The sequence below is a fragment of the Eublepharis macularius genome, chromosome 10 (assembly GCF_028583425.1).
Source record: "Eublepharis macularius isolate TG4126 chromosome 10, MPM_Emac_v1.0, whole genome shotgun sequence".
In the NCBI taxonomy this organism is placed as follows: Eukaryota; Metazoa; Chordata; class Lepidosauria; order Squamata; family Eublepharidae; genus Eublepharis; species Eublepharis macularius.
In genome coordinates this window covers 37,518,600-37,539,867 of record NC_072799.1, presented here as the reverse complement: position 1 = coordinate 37,539,867, position 21,268 = coordinate 37,518,600, and the positions used below count along the sequence as shown (strand labels likewise).

Below are 21,268 nucleotides of genomic sequence, written 5' to 3'. Positions count from 1 at the left end.
GTACATTTTCTCTCTAGTTGTGTAATCCTAAATAACATGATTTTAGTCCCAACTATGTGACTTCTTTAAATGTCTAATTTCATATTTTGAATCAGATTGCAAAGCTGGGTATCTATCTGGCATTTTGTGCTACATATTTTCTCGTTTTTAAAAAATGTAAGACAGAAAAATGAGCAGGCAAGCAATGGGCTACAAAATCAACATATGTCACAATATTCTGAAAACGATAGGTACATAATATATAAAACTGTAAATATTACTATGCTTTTGGACAGTTGTGTAGCTTTCCTTTTGGAGTCTAAACCGATTGCTATCCACCCCCCCCCCCCCGGCCCTGTGTGTGAACCGCAATCTCAACCCACTCCAAGTTTCTCCCGTGCTACCCCTACAGAAATGAAGCCAGATCTCTGATCCCTGGTAGATTTCCCCCTAGCTCTGTTTCCAAAAATGCAGAAATTCTTAGGAGACACTGTAGGCCTCCCGATCTGTGACACTCGGACACTCGGACTTTTTCACAGTTTGCTTGCTAGGATACAGCAGAAACCAATCTTTTGTTCTCTTTTGGAGAGATACATTTCCCAACAGCTTTCTGGTAGCTACTGGAGACTTTAGGTCAGATGATGTTTGAAGTGAAGAGAAGCTCCCTTGACAAGCTTTCTTTCAGTGCTATCTCACTTTCTGCAGCTCCTGCCTCAACCACGATGGCAGGGGTTGTCCCAATTTGTGTAGGAGCTTTGACAGTTCCACATTGTGATCTCTGTAGTAGCTTGACAGGAAAGCCCTGCACTGATGGGATACAAAAGCGGATGTTGTTATTTGATAAAACACAACAATGCAGTTTTTATGATGTTTTTGTTTTCCATTTATGTTAGCTGGGTCTCAACTATGGCTCATCTTTCTTCCTTTCTTTCTGCAAATCACACATAGACCTGAATAATGGCTGATCAGGAATTAAAACAGATAATCCTCAATCAAGCTCAGGACACATATGTGCATGGAAGCAGACTTCCTGGTGTTTATCTCAAACTTGATAGGCTTTGCAACCAGGTCCTTTCCAATCCAACAGTTGGAGGGGTGTGCATCCTTTCAAAAAGATTAAATTTTGCTGATTAAGAAAGACAACAGGAGGACAAATTTACTCCTCCTTGCTACCCCTTCCATGCAAACAGCTGATCAGTGGAATGTTACCCTGTTTTGAAAGGGCCTGTTTGCACAGCCACAGCTGTTCCGTGCATGCTCCATTGGATCTGAGGGTGAAAATGTGTTTTTAGGCCAAGCTTAGGAGTGCAACAGTTTTAAGATGAAGGTGTTGTGTATACTTAATAAGGTCTAGGGGGTCTTAACACTTTCCATGTCAGAGTGGGAGGATGATATAAGCAATGAACATTTGTTCAGTACAGAACAGCTGCTGCTGTATTTCTTACATCTCCACGCCTTTATAAACAAGAATATATGAAGCTGCTCGACCAACCCCACCCTGACATGAAACATGTTGGGTATCCTTAAGCCACTCACTCTCCTTTAGTCTAACCTACTTCACATAGTTGTTAGACTAAAATAAGAGAGACCATTAGGGCAGGATAAAAATGTACTAGATCAGTGGTTCTCAAATCCAACAGTCCCCATTCTGATTAACAATTTTTCATGGACTCCCTCTCAAAACTTCCCCTCCTCCCTTGTTGGCATACATCACACAGTCTCTTTGCAAAGCACAGGCAGAAAGCCATGTATGCCTTGTGGGAGCTTCTGTTTTATCCTCAAAACAAAAGAGAGAGACCCTTATCAGCAATACTTGAAAAGAAAATTTGGTGTAGTGGTTAAGAGTGCGGGACTCTAATCTGGAGAACTGGGTTTGATTCCCCACTCCTCCACTTGAAGCCAGCTGGGTGACCTTGAGTCAGTCACAGCTTCTTGGAGCTCCCTCAGCCCTACCCACCTCACAATGTGATTGTTGTGGGAATAATAATAACATACTTTGTAAACTGCTCTGAGTGGGCATTAAGTTGTCCTGAAGGGCGGTATATAAATCGAATGTTATTATATTATTATCATTACTTGGACAAAGGCATAATGACTGCTCTCCTGTTGAAACTATAATCATTGCTAATTGTAAGGCAGAGAACAGAAGTTAAAAAAAATGTGGTCTATGCAAGTAAAGCCAGAAATTAATTTTAGATGGTACATCAGGTGAAGAATAAGTTGGCTAGTTACTAGTACTTGGAGCAAACCACAAGGTAACAGTATACAACATATACCATAATTTTTCTGAATAATACTGATATATATGTAATCACATGAAATTGGATCCAGCTAGCTTTTTTACTCCATAAAACAGACATAGCTTTTAAAAACAAAGGTCCCATGATTGCAGCATAGCCTTTTCGGTGGTCAAAGTTGGTTCTAATTCACTAGGTGTGATCCAGTGAAGTTAACCACTTTTAAATCTTATTGATTTCAATGGAAAAAAATAAAACATGACCTTGAATTTTCTCCAACTGAAATCAATGGGATTTTGAAGCAGGTTACTTTGGCTGGATCTTATCTATTTTACATCTGAAGAATAAGGATGTACCTCAGAATCCATTGGAGGATATTTTCTACCTTTGCTCTTCCCAAGACATTTTGTTTTTCCTTCTTCTAGGAGCTGACACCAGAATCCTTTGTGTGAATCAAACCTGAAATATATCGTACCTTTAGACACGATGAATAGGGCATTATTCAGGAAATGCTTTCATTTACTAAGTAAAGCAGGGATGGGGGAACAAATGCAATTATTATCTCCCTGCTGCCTCATCAACATTTGCCAGTTAGCATATTAGCCTCCTAATGCTGCTTCATGTGTACCGGCCACTTGTGCAGCCAGCTACTGCAGCGGCACACTGCTGGAGCATCTCTCCCCAGTTCTACTTCGCCCTGTGCTCTCTGCAAAGAGAAGGCTGCTGATACTGCCCACTCACTATTGTCACAGCAGTTTTGCTTTTACTCAGCAGAAGGAAGAAGAAAGTAACTGACTGCTTGCCTTCTTTGTTCTGCCATCAATTGCTGTTGCCTGAAGCTGAAAGGCAGAAAAAAGCAGGTAAAGGCAGACAGCTCCAGAGAGAACAAAGAAAGCAACAGCCAGGTAGTGACTTTCCAGTCCATCTCTTAAACAAAAACAGGACTATAGCAACAGTGAGTGGACAGGAATGGTGCTGGATTTTTTCTTAGCGGAGTAGGCAAGTGTGATAATGCAAGGAAGGGTGAAAGAAAGTGTGACAGCAATATGTGCCTGTAGTGGCTGTCTGTGTCGATGGCCTCTAGGTACATGGAGGTTTATAGACACAACACCTCATTAACAGACTAATGCATGAACCAGGTCTCAGAAACATGGATATATGTTCCTGTTGCTTCTACAAGTCTTCCACTGGCAGACTGACATGCTTTTTACATTATCTTTGAGGAACTGGAATTATTCCAAGGCAGTTCATTCAAGAACCATTAAGATAACATAAGAAGCCTCATGCCCTATTGGAGGATCACATGAGGCATCAAGAATGTGGCTCTCATTTCTGTAAATAATGGTCCTTACGTGGGAAAGGAAGTGCCCTGTGGGCTCTTCCAAAGGGCCTGGAGCTCTTCCCATTACTATTAGCTGCTTCCATATTGCAAAGTTAACATAAAAAGGGACCTCTGTGTGTCTGTGCATGCAGAAAGTGCTTCTGATTGATGTTTATCCGTTAGTAGAAACACTAAATCTAGATGTTGCTACGAAGTGGTTTGTTGTATGAATATAACATACTTATTTGGAAAACATTTACATAGAATTAATGAATTTTGTGTCTAAAGCAGTGGTTCCCAACCTCTTCTGTATGGTGATCCACAAGTCCAAATTTACTCTGTATGGTGACCCAGCCAGGGCTGGCCCAAAAGATTGAAAAGGAGCTGAAGGGGGAGGGGGGCCCTGGATTGAGGAGAATTGGGAAGATGACAGATGTTGGTGAAGAGGTGGGCGACAAGTGGCTTGGTGCAATACATCTCCCACAGCACGTAGAGGACAGGGGTGTAAGAAGAGGGGACTGGAGATGTCTCTTGCTCAGGCCTTTAGGACTGCCAGCGGTAAAGAAGGAAGGCATAGAGTCAGATAGATAGGCTGCTATCAGTCTCCTTCCTGCCAGGGGAACTTCCTTCCTTCCCTTCTCTCTCCTCCTCTCTCTCTTCTTCCCTGCATGCACTAGGAGAGGCAGCATGGTGTCTCCTCCTGAGAGAGATGGCCTACTTTCAATCTAAAGCCATCCTAGCTAGTTAGATCAGTTACTAGTTCTTTCTCTTCACTAAACTTATGTAAATATATTTCTTTATATAAACAGTTATTGGTTCTCTAACTTGGATGAGAGCTTTCTGCGTGCAGTTTGTTTCGTTAACGTGCCTTAACTAAACCCAATAGGAGGCACTGCAGGGGGCTGGGGAAGAAGCTGGGATGCTGAAGGAACAGCACCAAGACAGAGCCTATGCTCGCACACACCTTTTTCTCTCCTCTTGCTTTTGCCATGAGCTGAACAGCTCCCACTTATTCTCCAGCCTTTCCCCCTTCTTCCAGCTCCTATTCCAGTTACTAGTTGCCAGACAGCCCCCCCCCCCACACACATTATTGTCACAAGGAGGAGGGCAAGGCCAGAATAGGAGAAGCTGGCATGGAAGAAGAGGAGAAAAAGGGAAGGGCACAAAGCTGCCACTTTCAGAGATTTCATGACCCACTTCTGGGTCCTGACCCACAGGATGGGAAACAGTCAAAATAAATAACTGTCCATTGTTTGGAGAAATCAGTGAGCATTTTAGAAGTTAACTGAAATTAATTAAAGTATGTTACTTAAGAATACATTGTAGCTTAAAGCCACAGGTGGCCAACCTGTGTCACAGGTGGTCAAAGCAGCAGCAGGCATCACTGGCGCTTACTGACACAACGGAAGAGGCCTTTACTGTGGTACAGATAGCCTACATCCCTGCCTGCCTCTCTCAAGGCTGTGCTAATTATTTCACAAACTTCGTAGACGAGACAAATCTACACCAGGAATGGCCAAAAAGGTTGCCTAGCATTAGGTTAAGCAAAAACTGTGTATGTGCTGCTTCATAACTGAGTAACAAAAAACAAAAAGATATGAGGCTAGTTTAATTCAGAGTATAATTTTGTTGGAGCCATATCAGAGAATTGCGAAGAATGGGTTGCTTTGAACAGAAATCTTTTAACAAATCATTGTCTACAGGCTAGGGTAGATAGGAAAGAAAAGCATGCTCTGAGATTAGATGTAAATGGGAGTAATTCACGGCTTCCAGGTCAAGGGCGATGGTGTAAAAGAGGTTTTCAAGTTCAATAGAATTACTCTAGGGGTGAATTTGATCCATTGTGTCTTTACAATGCACTTGACTTTATCTCACGGAAGATAAAGTCAGTTTTGCTACACAGTCTACAAAAAAGGACACAATTGACTGAGAGGCATAACACAGAGAACTGTCTGGGAACGAACACCATTCTTTTTCGAGAGCATTTTATGAAAACAGGCAGTGGAGATCTCACACAAAGGAGCAGGCTAAGGTTATCAATCTCATTTTAAGGGCAAGTGAATAAATGTTTGAATTCAAATAGTTTGTGTACATGACTATTTATGACATACACAGTGGGTGCTGTTTCCCTGACACAGGCATTGTTGTGTCTTTCTAGCCAGTTAAAGAGCTGCAGCTTCTGTCTTTCCTGCTTGAAGATGGTGAATCTTTTGCTACGGGGCAAAGAAGTGGAAAGGCATTCCACTCTTTCTATCCATACAAAAGGCAGAACCAATTTACAGAAGACAGCCCTTGCTCCATCCGTCTGGTGTCTCTTCCAGAGGAGCTCACCATATGCATGTTTAAAGCATGAGTCACAGAAATAATATTCTCTCCTAGAGGCTGTGTACAGCTCACTCTATTATTATAAATTAGCTGGTTGCACCTTATCAACACTTGGAGAAAACCCTGCTGCTGTGTCACTTCATGTGGGAACAGAATTTTTTCCATAAAAAGTAAAAAGAGACAGAGACCGGCAGACAGACTTTTAAAATTGCATGTTTGATTTTTCCCCATTAGAAACTGTCTTCAAATTACTTCTTTTTATATTACTCTATTATGTGTACTGTGTTAAATAAATCACTGAGTTAACTCACGTTAGGGCCTCTGAGTAATTATAATGAGGAGTAACTCCCAGAAACTTCTGCACTTCATCCATAACGATAGCTGGGTCATTTCTTAACTGCTGTCCATCAATAATTAGTAACTGCAAGAAAAAAGTCAGCCACAGATACTGCATTTAAAATTCATTATACATCAAACTTCAAACTAATTTCTTTCACGTATCTGAAACTCAGTCTTTAAGAGAGAAGAGAGGAGCCCCAGGGATCAGTAATAAGTCCATTCATATTTATCACCATATTTAATGATCTAGGAGAGAGGTAAATGGCTCACTAATTAAATCTGAAATGATACTAAATTGGAAGCTGCTTGGAACACCAATGATGACAGAGAAATAAAGCTGAAGGACCTGAAGAAATTAGATCTAGCAGTAGGAAACTGAAAGTGAGTTGCCCTGAAAAATGCAATCAAATGCAGCTTGGGAAAAAAACTAAACTATGAAACATGTTTGTATACTGATGTATTGTCGAAGGCTTTCACGGCCGGAGAACGATGGTTGTTGTGGGTTTTCCGGGCTGTATTGCCGTGGTCTTGGCATTGTAGTTCCTGACGTTTCGCCAGCAGCTGTGGCTGGCATCTTCAGAGGTGTAGCACCAAAAGACAGAGATCTCTCAGTGTCACAGTGTGGAAAAGATGTAGGTCATTTGTATCTACTCAGGAGGGGTGGGGCTGAGCTGAGTCATCCTGTAAGAGTTTCCCAGGGTGTGGAATGCTGATGGCGGGAGGCTTCACTGTATCCTGAGGAGGTTCTTTTGCATATGGATTGGTACTTGATGTGCTAATCTTCTCTGCAGGGCTATTGTCGGGGATAGATTGTTTTGTTAGCCTGGTGTTTTTCAGAACTGGAAACCATGCTCTGTTCATTCTTAAGGTTTCTTCTTTCCTGTTGAAGTTTTGCTTATGCTTGTGAATTTCAATGGCTTCCCTGTGCAGTCTGACAAAGTAGTTGGAAGTGTTGTCCAGTATTTTGGTGTCCTGGAATAAGATACTGTGCCCTGTTTGAGTTAGGCTATGTTCAGCCACTGCTGATTTTTCAGGTTGTCCAAGTCTGCAAGACACTGTAGACTTGGACAACCTGAAAAATCAGCAGTGGCTGAACATAGCCTAACTCAAACAGGGCACAGTATCTTATGCTCAAATGTGGTTGCCATTCCTTGGATCAATTCAGTGAAACAAGGATACTGATCTTTTGGTGAGGAAGCCTCTGCTACCTGAGATACACAAAAGGTCCAGATGATTGTTCGGACAATGGTTTGGGATGAACAGTCTAACATTCTTCACCCAAAAGCAGTTTCATAAAGAGCAATACTCCATAGCAAAGGAGTAACTGAAACAAGAAGACTATCCAAATAGGTACAGAGTATATTTCAGAGCATACAGTTATTTACCTGATAAGGCGGAAAATAAGCTAGCCATCTTTCAATATGGGTAGCGTACCATCCTGGGATTAGACATTTCTTCTGGAGAGCCTTAAGCTCTGGGGAAGCATGATGTCCGGCAGTGATTACTTGATAGAAGGTAAACTTTAGAGCAGCAGGGTCTTTGTGTGATCGTTGATGCTGGAAAAATAATATGTTGAAGAAACAGACTGATACAGGGCAGCCAGCCTTCAGTCTTAAAAGGTATTACTCCACTTGTAATGTTTCACACCAAACAATATTGAATTAAACCACAAGCAACCATGGCTTGGTTCCTATGGATGGATTCTTCCATGTGCACTCAAATCCCCTGCTATGGAGCACAGTTCCCCTTCCACTAGCATTTGTTTGCTTCAGATCAATGCTTTTCAATGAGCCCATGTGCAAACAGAAGTGCTAGCAGAAGGAGAAGCCTGCTGCATGTTAGAGGCTATCTAGTGTGCACAGAACTTGTCCCTAAGATACAAGCTGCTATCTTATCATTATACAGAAGTACACTGTATATGAAACATCACATCTGTGCTAAGAATGAAAAGATTACCAAGTCTCCAAGGATAGGTAGTCTCTTTTAACTTATTGATATGGGAATGATTTACCAGCAGAGGCTAAATATGAACACGGTTTTAAAACTTCAGACTGTAATTGGGATATATAGTGCACATGTCCTAACTAAGTGATCCTACGTATGCAGTCTAAGCCTATTGATTTCAATGGATTTAGACTGCAGTATCTTCATGTAGAATTCCCCTGTTTAAGCAAGTGAACCTAAATCATTTATTGCATATCAATCCTAGAACTTGCATGATTATTTTTTAGATCTTATACCTGATACCAGGAATATGCTCGATCTGATGGGTCAATGAGAATAGTGATGATTTTTGCCTTGGGAATCAAAGAAGCTGCCCGCTTTGGAGCTTCTTCAGAATGGAAATAGTTGGCACTCTTCTCAAACAGAAAATCAGTAGTGACGTTAGATGGCACAGGAAAGAAGTCCATGTACCTACAAAAAGAATAGGTTCATTAGAATTGTTTTGAAGTTGTAATCACTGTGCAGAAAGGAAGTGATACTGAATACATTAAACGTATTTTCCCTGCAAACACAATATACTCTTGTTATAATTTTAAATTATTGAAGTCATCACGCCATTGTCAAAGGAAAACAGAAAAATTTGAATTTGTTTGCTAAACAGTGAAAAAAGTTTACAAAGGCACCTTCTCTCTCTATTCATCTAGTCTCATCTTTGATAGTGACCTTGGAGGAAGAAAGTTTGTTTGTGTAAGCTGTCTTGTTAGATGTAAGCCTCCCTTACAGTGCCTTTGGTTCAATCTGCAGTGGTAGAAAAGAACAAAAACAGTGTTTCTTACCTGTAACTGTTGTTCATCTAGGTCTTCTGTGCAGGCACACATGGGACTGCGCACGCGCAGGCCTGCCAACTTCGGAGATTTTTACAGCTCGAAAACACTAGGGGGCGCCCTCGCCTCTCAATGCGCATGCGCGGCCGTCTTCCCGCCGAAAACGGCTCCTAAGAGGCGGGGCGCCCCCAACGTACCCTCAGTCCTCTTTCGCCGCTGCACTACAAGGTAAGTACCAAGAGAATTAGCGGGGAAGGAGGGAGGATATGTGTGCCTGCACGGAAGACCTAGATGAACAACAGTTACAGATAAGGAACACTATTTTTCATCTACTGTCTTCCTGTGCAGTCCCACATGGGAGATTACAAAGCTTAAATACCTGGGTGGTAGGCATTGTAGTATCATTGCAGGAAGATTGATTGTAGGACTGCTGTACCCACTATCGTTTCCTTCCTGTCCAGGACATCCAGGGCATAATGTCTGACAAACGTGTCCGCCGAAGCCCAAGTCGCAGCCTTGCAGATGTCTTGCAGAGGGTCACCTCTCAGGAGCGCTGCCGAAGATGCTTGAGACCTGGTGGAGTAAGCATGTACCTCCAAGGAACAAGGTAAGTTAGTACATTTATAACTTAACAGAATTGCCTGAACTACCCAGCGAGCCAAAGTCTAAGGATTAGCTCTCATCCCTTTCCTCGGACCCGCAAAACAAATGAAAAGGTGGGAATCTTTTCTAAAGGGCTTCACCCTATCCAGGTAAAAAAGGAGAGCCCGACGAACATCTAGTGCATGAAGGGACCTCTCCGCCTCTGAAGAGTGATCTTTAAAAAATACAGGTAGGGAAATCTCTTGACACAGGTGGAACTTGGACACCACCTTGGATAAAAATTCCACTTTTGTTCTAAGCACCACCTTTTCTGGATGGATACTCAAATAAGGAGCCTCACAGGAAAGGGCTGCCAACTCGCCAACCCTCCTGGCTGACGTGACAGCAACTAAAAACGCCATTTTAAAGGTAAGTAAATTCAGTGGACAAGTGGCCAGCGGCTCAAAAGGCTTGGAAATAAGCTTAGTCAACACCAAGGGCAGAGACCACCGAGGCACTAACACCCGTACTGGGGGAAATAAATTGTTGAGGCCCTTCAAGAACAGTTTTGATGTGTAATGGGAGAACACTGTTCTACGATCAACTGGGGGGTGAAACGCAGAGACAGCAGCCAGATAAACCTTAACAGATGAGTTGGACAAACCAGACTGCTTAAGCCCCCACAAAAATTCTAGAACATCGGAGAGGGAGGTGGCCAATGGATCAACCCCCCGTCCCCTACACCATTCAGTAAACTTGTTCCACTTCAAAGAGTATGATTGTCGAGTAGACAACCAACGGGCATTTTGAAGCACATGCATTATTTCTTCAGAGAAACCCCGTCCTGAAGTATCAGCCACGCCGTCAGTTTGAGTGTATGCACTCTGTGATGAAGCACCCCCCGGAAAGACAGTAAATCTGGTTGGTTCAGGAGATGGTGCATCCAGCTGTGGAGTCTCAGAAGTGCATGAAACCACGGCTGCCTTGGCCAGTAAGGGGTTACTAGAATGGCCGACGTTCTGTCCATCTGAATCTTGGAGAGTACCCTGGCTAACAGGGGAAACGGAGGGAAAATGTAATGAAGGCGACCAAACCAGTTTAACTGAAACGCGTCCCCAAGAGACTCGAGGCCGACGCCTCCTCTGGAACAATAACGGGCAATCTTGCAGTTCTCCTCCAATGCGTACAGGTCTAAGTCTGGGAATCCCCATTCTGAAAGGACAGGACATAAATACGCGTCGTGAAGGGACCACTCATGGTTGTCCCCCTGAAGTCTACTAAGATGGTCAGCCGTGACATTATCAATGCCCGGTATATGAACTGCCAGGAGCCAAACCGAATGGTCAATAGCCCAATTCCAAATTTTTACTGATTCTTCACGTAACACCTGAGACATTGTACCCCCTTGTTTATTCATATAAAACATTGTGGTAGTGTTATCAGTTGGGATTTGAACTGTCTTATTCTGAACCATATCAGAAAACGAAACCAGGGCATAATAAACAGCTCTCAATTCGAGAAGATTGATGTGCTCTTCACACTCTGATTCCTCCCACATGCCATGAGCATAGGATCCCTGACAATGAGCACCCCACCCTAGTGTAGATGAGTCTGTTGTAACTGTGATCTCAGGCTGTTTGTAGCCAAAGTTGATCCCTCCAAATAGGTTGGAATCCTGCAACCACCAGTCCAGAGAAAGGAGGACCCTCCAGGGAATACTAAGTCTCCTGTTCTGGGAATCCTTTTCAGGGAAAAAAGCCTTCGAAAACCAAAGCTGTAAAGGCCGCATACGAAGTCTTGCTAAAGAGATTACAGCTGTAGTAGCAGCCATGTATCCCAAAAGCACCTGAATAAGCCTAGCTGGTTGGAATCTGCACTTCTTAAACTTCTTAATAAGTGCCTTAATCTTAAGTGCCCTATCATTGGTCAAAAAACCAGCATCCCGTATACCATCAATAATGGCTCCAATAAACTGGGTAACCCTAGAGTGGTGGAGTTTCGATTTCTTTTGGTTAACAGATAACCCCAATTTTAAACAGGTAGAACAGAGTAATAGAAATTTGATTGCTCACGTCCACCTCCGACTGGCCAACAATCAGCCAGTCATCAAGGTAAGGAAAAATACAGCAACCTTGTGTTCTAAGAAAGGCAATAACCACAGCCATGCATTTGGTAAATACCCTGGGGGCTGTGGACAGCCCAAGAGGGATGACGCGGTATTGGAAAATACGGGTGCCATAAGTAAACTGAAGAAATTTTCTATGCTCCGGAAAGATGGATATATGGAAATATGCGTCCTTGAGGTCTAGAACCCCAAACCAACTACTAGTGGGTAGTAAAGTTAAGACCATTTGTAACGTGGTCATCTTGAATTTCCGGACCCTTATGGATTTATTTAATTCCCGCAGGTCCAAGATAGGGCGAAGGCCCCAATCCTTCTTTTCTACCATGAAAAGATTCAAGTGAAACCCATGGGGACAGGAAGTATCCGTCACCTCCTCAATAGCCCCCTTCTTGAGAAGAGCTGAGAGTTCAGACACTACTCCACTTTGAGGTTTCTGTGAAGAAAAAATTGGGAGCTGGAGACCAGGCCACTGAAAAAACTCAACTTTATATCCAACTTTTACTAACTGTAAAACCCAAACATCTGAAGTAACATGGCACCACTCAGAGAAAAATGCAGACAGCCTGTCCCCAAACAAGGGGTCAGGACCCTGTAATTGTCAGAACTGTTTCTGAGAATGCGCCGGATCTTTAGGTTGCTGCTGATTATTTCCATCTGTTTTTATTGCCCTGCCTCCTCTTCGAAAAGGTAGACTGTGGGCTCTGAAACTGGCGCTGTGGTTGGTAGCCATACCCATAATAGGGGTGGAAACGGTGCTGCCGGCCTCTAGCATACGACCTATATTGAGGTCGAGGTGGTTGATGTTGATGCAGAACACCATAAGACCGTGCCGTAAGTTTGTCCTTTAGTTTCTTAGATAGGTAGTCATCCGTTTTATCTGAGAAAAGGGTCTGTCCCTCAAATGGGAGGTCTTCGACCTTGCTTCTAGTTTCCGCTGGTAAGGCAGTGGTTCTCAACCAAGCAAATCTACGTAAGACTAAAGCTGATAGAAGAGCTCTGGCTGAAGTATCTGCCATATTTCTGCTCACATTAATTTGGTGGCGTGATAGACGAACCGCCTCCTCTTGTATGACTCTAAGAAAAACTTTTTGGTCATCAGGTAGCTGAGGTACAAATGTTGCTACTTTCGTCCAGAGTAACAATTGGTAGGCAGACATCATCGCGGCAAAATTAGCAATTTTAATGCCAAATGCTGCCGAAGTATAAATCTTTCTTCCTAAGGAGTCAATCTTCTTACTCTCCTTATCCGACGGAACCGATAAGGAACCTTGCTTCGGTCTCGCTTGCATGTCTTCAGTTACAAGTGAAGATGGAGGTGGGTGAAGAGATAGGAATGGACACTGGTCATCCTTCACTCTATACAAATTTTCCACTTTTTTATTAGTGGCAGGAGTCGATGCTGGCTTTAAATTCAGGCCTGACAAGAGGTCCACGAAACCCTCGATCATTGGGAAGGCCACCGTCGGAGTCGAACCCGAGTAGATGTGCTTCAGTATTTTATTTGTCGAGCGTGGTTCCGTAGACGCCACTTCGATTTCGAGCGCCTTCGCCATGCGTTGAAGGAGTTCGTTATATGCGCGGAAATCGTCTGTCGGGGAAGCCTCCTCCGATGGACCAATCACTCCATCGGGTGAATATGAAGGAGGAGAGTCGTAGGACCTTTCATATCGAGTATAAGCTTCATACTCGGTATCTGACAGTCCAGGGGTCCTTCTGGAACCCACCGAGGAACCGGTGTGCACGGAAGGTGACCTCAATCGTCTCCTGGTTCCATGGTCCGATCCACAGGAACGCTCTCTGTAGTAACGGTGTGGCAGGCTCACCACAGAATGCCTTCGTCTAGAGTAAGGGCTATACCCCTCCGTACGACGTGAGACCTCCATTAGCTCCGTACGACCCCTCGCAGTGCGAGAAGAATGCGAAGACCAGGAGTCACGAGAGGGCGAGCGCGGTATCCCCGATGGTGTTGGGGGTTTCTTGAGCAGGATGACATCCGGCTCACGAGACCCGTCAGACCTTGGAGTTCCCCGAGGGGAGACTCTGTCTGCGGAACCACGGCGTCTCTTCTCCAGTGGCTCGGATCCGGGTGGAGCCTGCTGGTCCGTAGTTTGTTGCGGAACAATGATGCTCTCAAGAATTTGTTTGACAGATTTAGAAGACTGACGCTTCTTCTTTTTCTTTTACAAATTCGGAGCAGATGGTTCCGAGGAACGTGTCAGAACCGAGGCCTTCCGCGAAGAGCTACTGCGATGATCCGACTTAGAACCACTCTGGGGAGTTCTCGGCTCCGAAAGACTAGCTGTCATTGAGCTATCCCTCTGAGACCGATCACCCGAGATCGACTGCGGTGGTTCTGAGGCTGGTCTCGACTCCGAAATCGGATCCGACAAGGTAGGAGCAGTCGGTTCTGAAGAACCCCAACCTGGTGTGGTCAGGCTCAGCGGTCGTGAGCTAGTGCAGGCGGGTGACTGGCGGGAACAAGGTGATTTTCAGAGGACTTCAACGTTGGAATGGTAGCCATCCCTTGCGCGGGGGATTTTCCCGTTAGAGGAGGGTCAGTAACCGCCATGGCGCGCCGCCACAAATAGGCTTGAAGCCTACCTGCCCGCTCTGCCCTGGCCTTCGGAGTGAAGGTGCGGCAGTACTTACAGGCCTGTGTGTTGTGGGTTTCCTCTAAACAATACAGGCAAGTGGAGTGGCCGTCGGATTTCGTCATTTTTCAATCACAAGAAGTATACCGTTTAAATAATGCTTTCTCTGACATTCTCATAGATTATGATGAACGCTTTCCGAAGAAGTAGAGTGAGCAAGAACCTCTCAAGTCGGCGGCAAAAGAGGAACTGAGGGTACGTCGGGGGCACCCCGCCTCTTAGGAGCCGTTTTCGGCAGGAAGACGGCCGCGCATGCGCATTGAGAGGCGAGGGCGCCCCCTAGTGTTTTCGAGCTGTAAAAATCTCCGAAGTTGGCAGGCCTGCGCGTGCACAGTCCCATGTGGGACTGCACAGGAAGACTGTAGATGAACTGTCTGTTATGAACTCTGACATCTGGCAAACCTAGTTAGGGTGAACAACGTATGCCATTGCCTGTGAATCGATATGTACTCAGTTTCTATGACTGCTTTCACCACTGCAGACAAATTGATTCACAGGTTGCCCGCTATTAGACTTGCTAAATGTTAGAATCCATGGTAGACAGTTTGGTTTAAAAGAAATGTCTGAAAAATCTCAATGTATTGGATTCAGGGGTCACTTTCTGAGAGTGAAAAGAATGACTTCTATTGATTTCCCCTATTCTACTGCAAACCTTACACAAAATGATTGGGAACTTATGGGAGATGTTCAGGGATGTGCCCATTTGCCTCTGGTTCTGGTGAGGAGTAATACAGGCAAGACATCTAAAATGTATGTTTGTTCTTCCCGGTTTTTCACCTTATGCTATAACATGAAGGGAGCAGCTATTGTTTAATGGTACAGCACATGCTTTAGTAGGCTCAGAAGGTCTTGTGCTAAATCCTGTACCAATTGAGGGATCTCAAGGAGCAGGCACTGGGTAAGACCTTACTCTGCCTAAGGCTCTGGAAAACTGCTGCCAATCTAAGTAGACAATACTGAGGAGCTTGATGGACCAATGGCCTTGCAGTGTCATATGTTCTCTATCAACGTATGTGGAAATATATAAAATACAACAGTGCCTGTTCTTTATTTGCTACAACAAATGCTATATTGCTTAAATGGTCATGTATAGGCTGAGAGATTGAGAGGTCTGGAAACTGGCTGGTCTTCTTTATTCAAAGTACATTGACTAACAATTTAGTTAAGAGTTCTCTCGCTTGCGCAATCAGACATGTTTCACTGTTGAAGATTTATAGGTATTTCCTGTCAGCAAAAGGAGAAAAAAACACTCAAGCAGATGTTTATTGTATTTGCATGCACTTGATTTTTAGAAGAACAAAGTCCATTTTATTTGCATATGTATACACTCACATTAGGTATGGTCATGTGATTTTTTTGTATTGTGCACAGTACAGAAATGTTTAGATTTATACTAGTAACCCATCTTACCAATCAATCCCCCTGTGGTAGTTATTTCTATTAAAGAACTGTACCTCCTCAAAGGTTTTGGGGCTGGGGGAGTTACTAATGATGGAAGGATGCATTATCAGGAACAAATACAAAGCAGTTGTGCCTGTAACGAGAATAAAAGTCCAGAAGTTGAAGCAAGATGTATACGTTCTGTCCAATAGATAACAATTTCACATACACTGTTTTCAAACTTTGCAGCGTGATCACTCCATTTACACCAGTAGAGAACTAAAAGAGCACACAGAATCATATACAAAGCTCTCTTTGATGAACAAAACTATGCATTGTCTGAATTAAGTTTTCTTGGGTCCGAGGTGCACTGCATCATTTTAAACAGCAGCTGACCAGAAGTGTCTACACTAAAAACATCTGAAAAGTCACCCATTTGTGCTGTATAAGATGCAATACTTTAAAGGAGAACAAATGATTCCACTAAAACAGGGTACAAGAGATTAGGTTTCATATTTTAATCTATTATCATGGTTATGTCATATTGACTGAGCTAATCTTTCCTTGGATCCCCACCACCCTCCATCCTGGCTTTCAACCCTTCCTGACTTTGCTCTGCAGCATTTGGCTCCAGTGGCACCTTAGAGACTAACAAGATTTTCAGGGTGTATGTTTTTGAGAGTCAGAGCTCCCTACTTCTGATACGAGTAGGAATGGAGATCCCTGAGCCTTTATATCCCAGCTGAAAGGTGGGTGGGGGGTTACAAAGATGGGCATCAGGATGTAAAGGCACAATGCAGCTTGAAGCTTGAAGCTGCATTGTACCTTTTCATCCTGATGCCCTCCCTTATAACTCCCCACTCACCGTTCGGCTGGGGTATAAAGGCTCAGGGATCTCCATTCCTCCATTCCTATTTGTGTCTGAAGAAGGGAGCTCTGACTCTCTAAAGCTTGCACCCTGAAAATCTTGTTGATCTCTAATGTGCCACTGGACTCATATCCCGCTGTTCTACTGTAGACAAACGTGGCTAAAACTAGACTTTACTCTGTTACCAGGGAAGGGTGTCCCTCCCCCCCAATATAGGTTTCTGGTTGTTATGAAAGGGGTCTTCCACATACATTTCTCTGACAATACTGCAATTTTCTGTGAGATTTAAAAAGAAACACAGCTATAAACCATATATGAGAATGGTAGGCAAACATCTGGTCAGAGGCATACATACAAGATGGGGAATGGACACTTTAGTTGCCAAGCTTGGGACAGGCTTTTTGGTTTGGTATATTTGTTTAGAATTCAACAGCAAATTTGAAATGGACATATCTGGAGAGAGCAAGCTTTGTGAAACAATACAGTATTGGTTTGTGCCATATTGGTTCAAATAGGTTACAGTGTAGAAAAGCCCTAACTCATTGCTGTTGCCAAATAATCTTTTCCAAGCTCCTTAAAATACAAAATAATTTTACCTGTTTTTTGGGGTCCAATAACCAGGAATTTTGGTAAACGATCACAGGTCTTTTCTTTGGACCAGATATCTCTGTGCCGCTTATCATCACAGGGATTCTGTTGTGGAAGGGAAAATAAATCCACCAATTTTGTGATTGTTTGTATTCATTGTTGGCCTATACTTAACAGGAATCGCCTAGTTCTGCATGCATGTTTCAAGGAAGACAAAAAGTAAAATGCTTCTACTGAAAAATAAAAGCCTTCTACTTATATTTCAACAGTACAGGGAAAATAAATATTTCTATGTATTATAATATTTTATTTACTATATAATCTCAGCATACATTTATCTGCTCACTCACTACATAGATGAAACACTTAAAATTTAGTATTTAAAATTCAATGAAGTTGTGAAGTTAAAAATATCATTTTGTTCCACTCTCTTTTAAATGATTCAGTGATTCAGAGCTGATTCAACCGGTTTTGAATTCACATCATTTTGTGAGTGTGTTTTAAAGAAAATATTACTGTTGTTATTGCACAAAAATATGTTAAGCACTCAGTAACTTATATTTTAAAGAAAATCAAATGACAGACAGTATGCTCAATTTATTGATAATGTCTCACTGTCAACAGATCTGAAATGCTATTAAGTGCACATTTTTTTAAAAAATCACCTTTCTGTAAATTATTATTTCTATTCTGTGTCTTAATGCTAGCATGATGTACAGTTTTGTATCTTTATTATATATGTGGCTACATTGTATGAAATATATTGATTGTTCAGTCGTCGAGAGATAGACAAATAAGGGGAAACTAAGAGATGGTAACAATTCTACCGTGTTTGTAATATTTAATCAGTAATCCAAAAGGAGTTTGGCCCTTTAAATAATAAATAATAATAATAAATAATCCATCATTAATAATAATAGAGTTTTTTTTAAAAAGTCTTTTACTAAAGATACAGTGTGCAACATAATTTGATTGCCCTGAAGGTTAAGCAATTGCCCACCGAAATGTTTTAAAAAATGCAACACTCCTGTTTAGTAGTCTTACCTGCCAAAGAGGGTCCCTTTGTTCAGGGAAGAGCTCAAAGTACTTGTGAGCCAGCTGAACTGGAGGCAGAGTCTGCAGCTTCAGGTTGGTCCAACTCTGAACAAAATTGGCCAGATTGACAAAAGTGTACAAACCCAAACGGTCATTCCCATAGTTGGACAAGTGAGTCATGAAGATACTGATCTTTAAAACAAAAAATAATGTTTTGCTTATTTTATCACTAGATGGCAGTGAAGACACAGGGAAGATGTTATTCACTCTTTGCCCTTAAAAGTGATAAAGATGTTTACAGTAAGCAAGATAAACAACACATTCTTAATTACTTTTAAATCTTGTTATTTCACATCGGAGATGACATGAGCCTCTTTATTTATCACGTGGTGATTCTTCCACTGTTTGTGCATCCTTGCTAGAGGCATGCCTGGGAGAAGTTTTCTACTACCTTTTCTGTGCTTCTGTCACTTAGATTACTGATTGTTGATCACGCTGCTCAAATTTAATGTTGCATATATTGCATTATGTGACATATGCAACCAGAAAAAACAACAGAGCTCCAGGAGGAACAACAAGGACATGGGTATGTGGTAAATGCTACTCAGAAATCAAAATATGTGAAAGAAGCACCCCAGTCTGAAACAGCGATGGACAGAGATTACAAACTCAGGTCCCTTTCACATGAGTGGAACTTGGTGTATTGGTTAAAGTATCAGACCCAGGAGACCCAGGTTCAAATTTCCACTCTGCCATGGAATCTCAAAGGGTGACCTTGGGCCAGCCACACTTTCTTAGTCTAGCCTACCTCACAGGGTTGTTGGAGCAAAGAATGAAAGCCATTTTGGGTCCCCATTAGGGAGAAAGGCAGGGTATAATTGAGGTAAATAATATAAAAATCCGTTTGCATTTGGAAATCAAAGTGGGTTTAAAGAACCTGCAGGAAAGGGATCTTGGAGAGAAAAATATAAACTCCCAGCATCCCCTTTCAGTTGTTACATTTGGGGCTTCCGTACCTGGTATATCAGAAGAATCCATTGTGTTTGATCCTCCCAATATGCATACTTGTCATTTTGTGCAAACAGGGCAATGTAGTACATGCAATAGGAAATGGTTTGTTGTGGGTACTTATTTGTACTCGGTAATATGCATGTTACCCTGTTCACACAAAATGGTGACCACACATATTGGGGGGATTGCACATTACACACACTCCTGGTACATGAGGCAGGAGCACCCAAAACTTAACTGAAAATGGCAAATGTCTTCTTGTTAAATGAAGACTTCTTACTGTGTATAACCAATATTCTGCATCTGCTGGTACACGCTGCTTTTTTCTACTTCTGTAGACAAATGCTTGAGGATGATCACCTATTGGCTGCCAACACGGAAGGCAAGTTAAGGAGAGTCGAGGGCGCTTCAGGCTTCTAGTAATCTGTATCATTGTGACAATGACATCATTACCTCATTAGCTAGTGAACGTTGCTAGAATTCTATGCTCAGCACTCACACCTCTGTTGGATAACATCTCTTTCCTCCTGCCTCTCCTTGCTTCTTGCCAGTGGAAGCCATTTGGTGCAGCTCTCATGCTCTCAAAAGTACAGTTGCCACTGAGAATAGCAGAACACATCTCTGCACAGCTGTTTGTAGGTTTCCTTTCCTTTCACTTCCGTCTGCTGGTTTTGGCATTCAAAGTCCTTAATGGACTGGGACCGACTTACCTACAGGACTGCCTCTACCATTATGTCCCCTGCAGGGCCTTGTGCTTGGTGGATAAGCGATTACTGGTGGTCCCCAGCTCGAGAGACATTTGCCTGGCCTCGACCAGGGCCAGGGCCTTTTCAGCTCTGGCCCAGGCCTGGTGGAACACTCTCCCATTGGAGATTCAGGCCTTGCAGGATTTGTTGCAGTTCTGCGGGGCATGTAAGATGGAGATGTTCTGCCGGGCCTTTGGTTGAGAGCTGGCGATTTGTCCCTTTTTTTGACTGCTGCACCCCATTCCCTGGCCACCTGAGTGCTGTAACATGGCTGGGCCTGTATCTTTTTATAGTGGCCCTGTATTGTTGAGTATGCTTACTGTTGGGAAATCAGACTATTAGGTTTGACTTCTGTAATTCTATGATGTTTTTAAATCTGTAATTTATTGTTGTTAGCTACCTTGAGCCTGCTTGCAGGGAGGGCGGGATGTAAATATAATAAATAAATGAATAAATATCGGATGTACCAAAGAATATATTATTTGAAGTGCAAGCGGGGGCAGGGGTGGGAATCAAGACCATAATGCTCTGGCTGTTGACAGGGAGATCTTGAGTTGTGCTGAATGGGGTCAATAAAAAAAGAAGACAGCAAGAGAGCATGATACATTATGTTCTCTTATAGCTGTCTTTAGAGCACAGTGTCCATTATGAAACAATTAAATGTTTTCTATGAAACATTCAGTTGGCTGCAAATGAATGTATCCTATGCCAATAACATATGAAAAGCTAGGTAAGAAGAAAATAGATGTAAAAGATGCAACTTGATTAAAAGTGTGTTGTTTTGGAAAATTATCTAAGAACTCCGGTACTTGAGGGAAATTATCCAACTACTCATGTACTTAAATTGAAATAAATAATATAAATCCACTGAAAAAGAAAAATCTTGTGATAGAATCATAGCTCTAAAAAGTACCTGGGAGGGACTGGGTTGCCCTCCAGCACAAGCTTCATACTGGAAAATGTCCACGTAAGAAGAATTATGTATATAAATGGTGAAGAATCACAACTCACAGTGCAATCTTAAACAGAGTAACACCTTGCTAAGCACATTGACTCCAATTGACTTAGACTCTGAAGAAGAGTTGTGCGCAGAGCAAAGATGTGCAAAGAAGAGTATTTACTGCTATTCATAACTAATGTTCAGTGTGTTTGGGGGAGGAGTTTGCTAGGTTTCGTTTTCATGCTTGTTCCCTGACTGTACAATTTACCTTTCCCCTGTGTGAGTTCGTGGCACTGATGGCTTTGGGGGGCTCATTTTCTTAACTGAGGCCTCATTCTCTTATGCAAATGGGAATAATATAAAGGTGATCTAT

At 42.7% G+C, this 21,268-nt stretch overlaps 1 protein-coding gene across 2 annotated transcripts in view; it reads right to left on the bottom strand.

The window, feature by feature from the left end:
- Nucleotides 1-666: 666 nt before the first annotated feature.
- LOC129336851 (bifunctional heparan sulfate N-deacetylase/N-sulfotransferase 3) overlaps nucleotides 667-21,268 on the bottom strand; it is an 80,409-nt gene continuing 59,807 nt past the window's right edge. The window contains exons 6-13 of one of the 2 annotated variants that reach the window (XM_054990225.1): nucleotides 18,208-18,390; nucleotides 17,172-17,268; nucleotides 15,738-15,861; nucleotides 8,442-8,616; nucleotides 7,587-7,757; nucleotides 6,174-6,283; nucleotides 2,573-2,675; nucleotides 667-786 (exon numbers count right to left, since the gene is read on the bottom strand). In XM_054990225.1, coding sequence (XP_054846200.1) covers nucleotides 667-786; nucleotides 2,573-2,675; nucleotides 6,174-6,283; nucleotides 7,587-7,757; nucleotides 8,442-8,616; nucleotides 15,738-15,861; nucleotides 17,172-17,268; nucleotides 18,208-18,390 — 1,083 coding nt within the window. The remainder of the gene's footprint in view (nucleotides 787-2,572; nucleotides 2,676-6,173; nucleotides 6,284-7,586; nucleotides 7,758-8,441; nucleotides 8,617-15,737; nucleotides 15,862-17,171; nucleotides 17,269-18,207; nucleotides 18,391-21,268) is intronic. The other variant, XM_054990226.1, reaches the window with a different exon arrangement.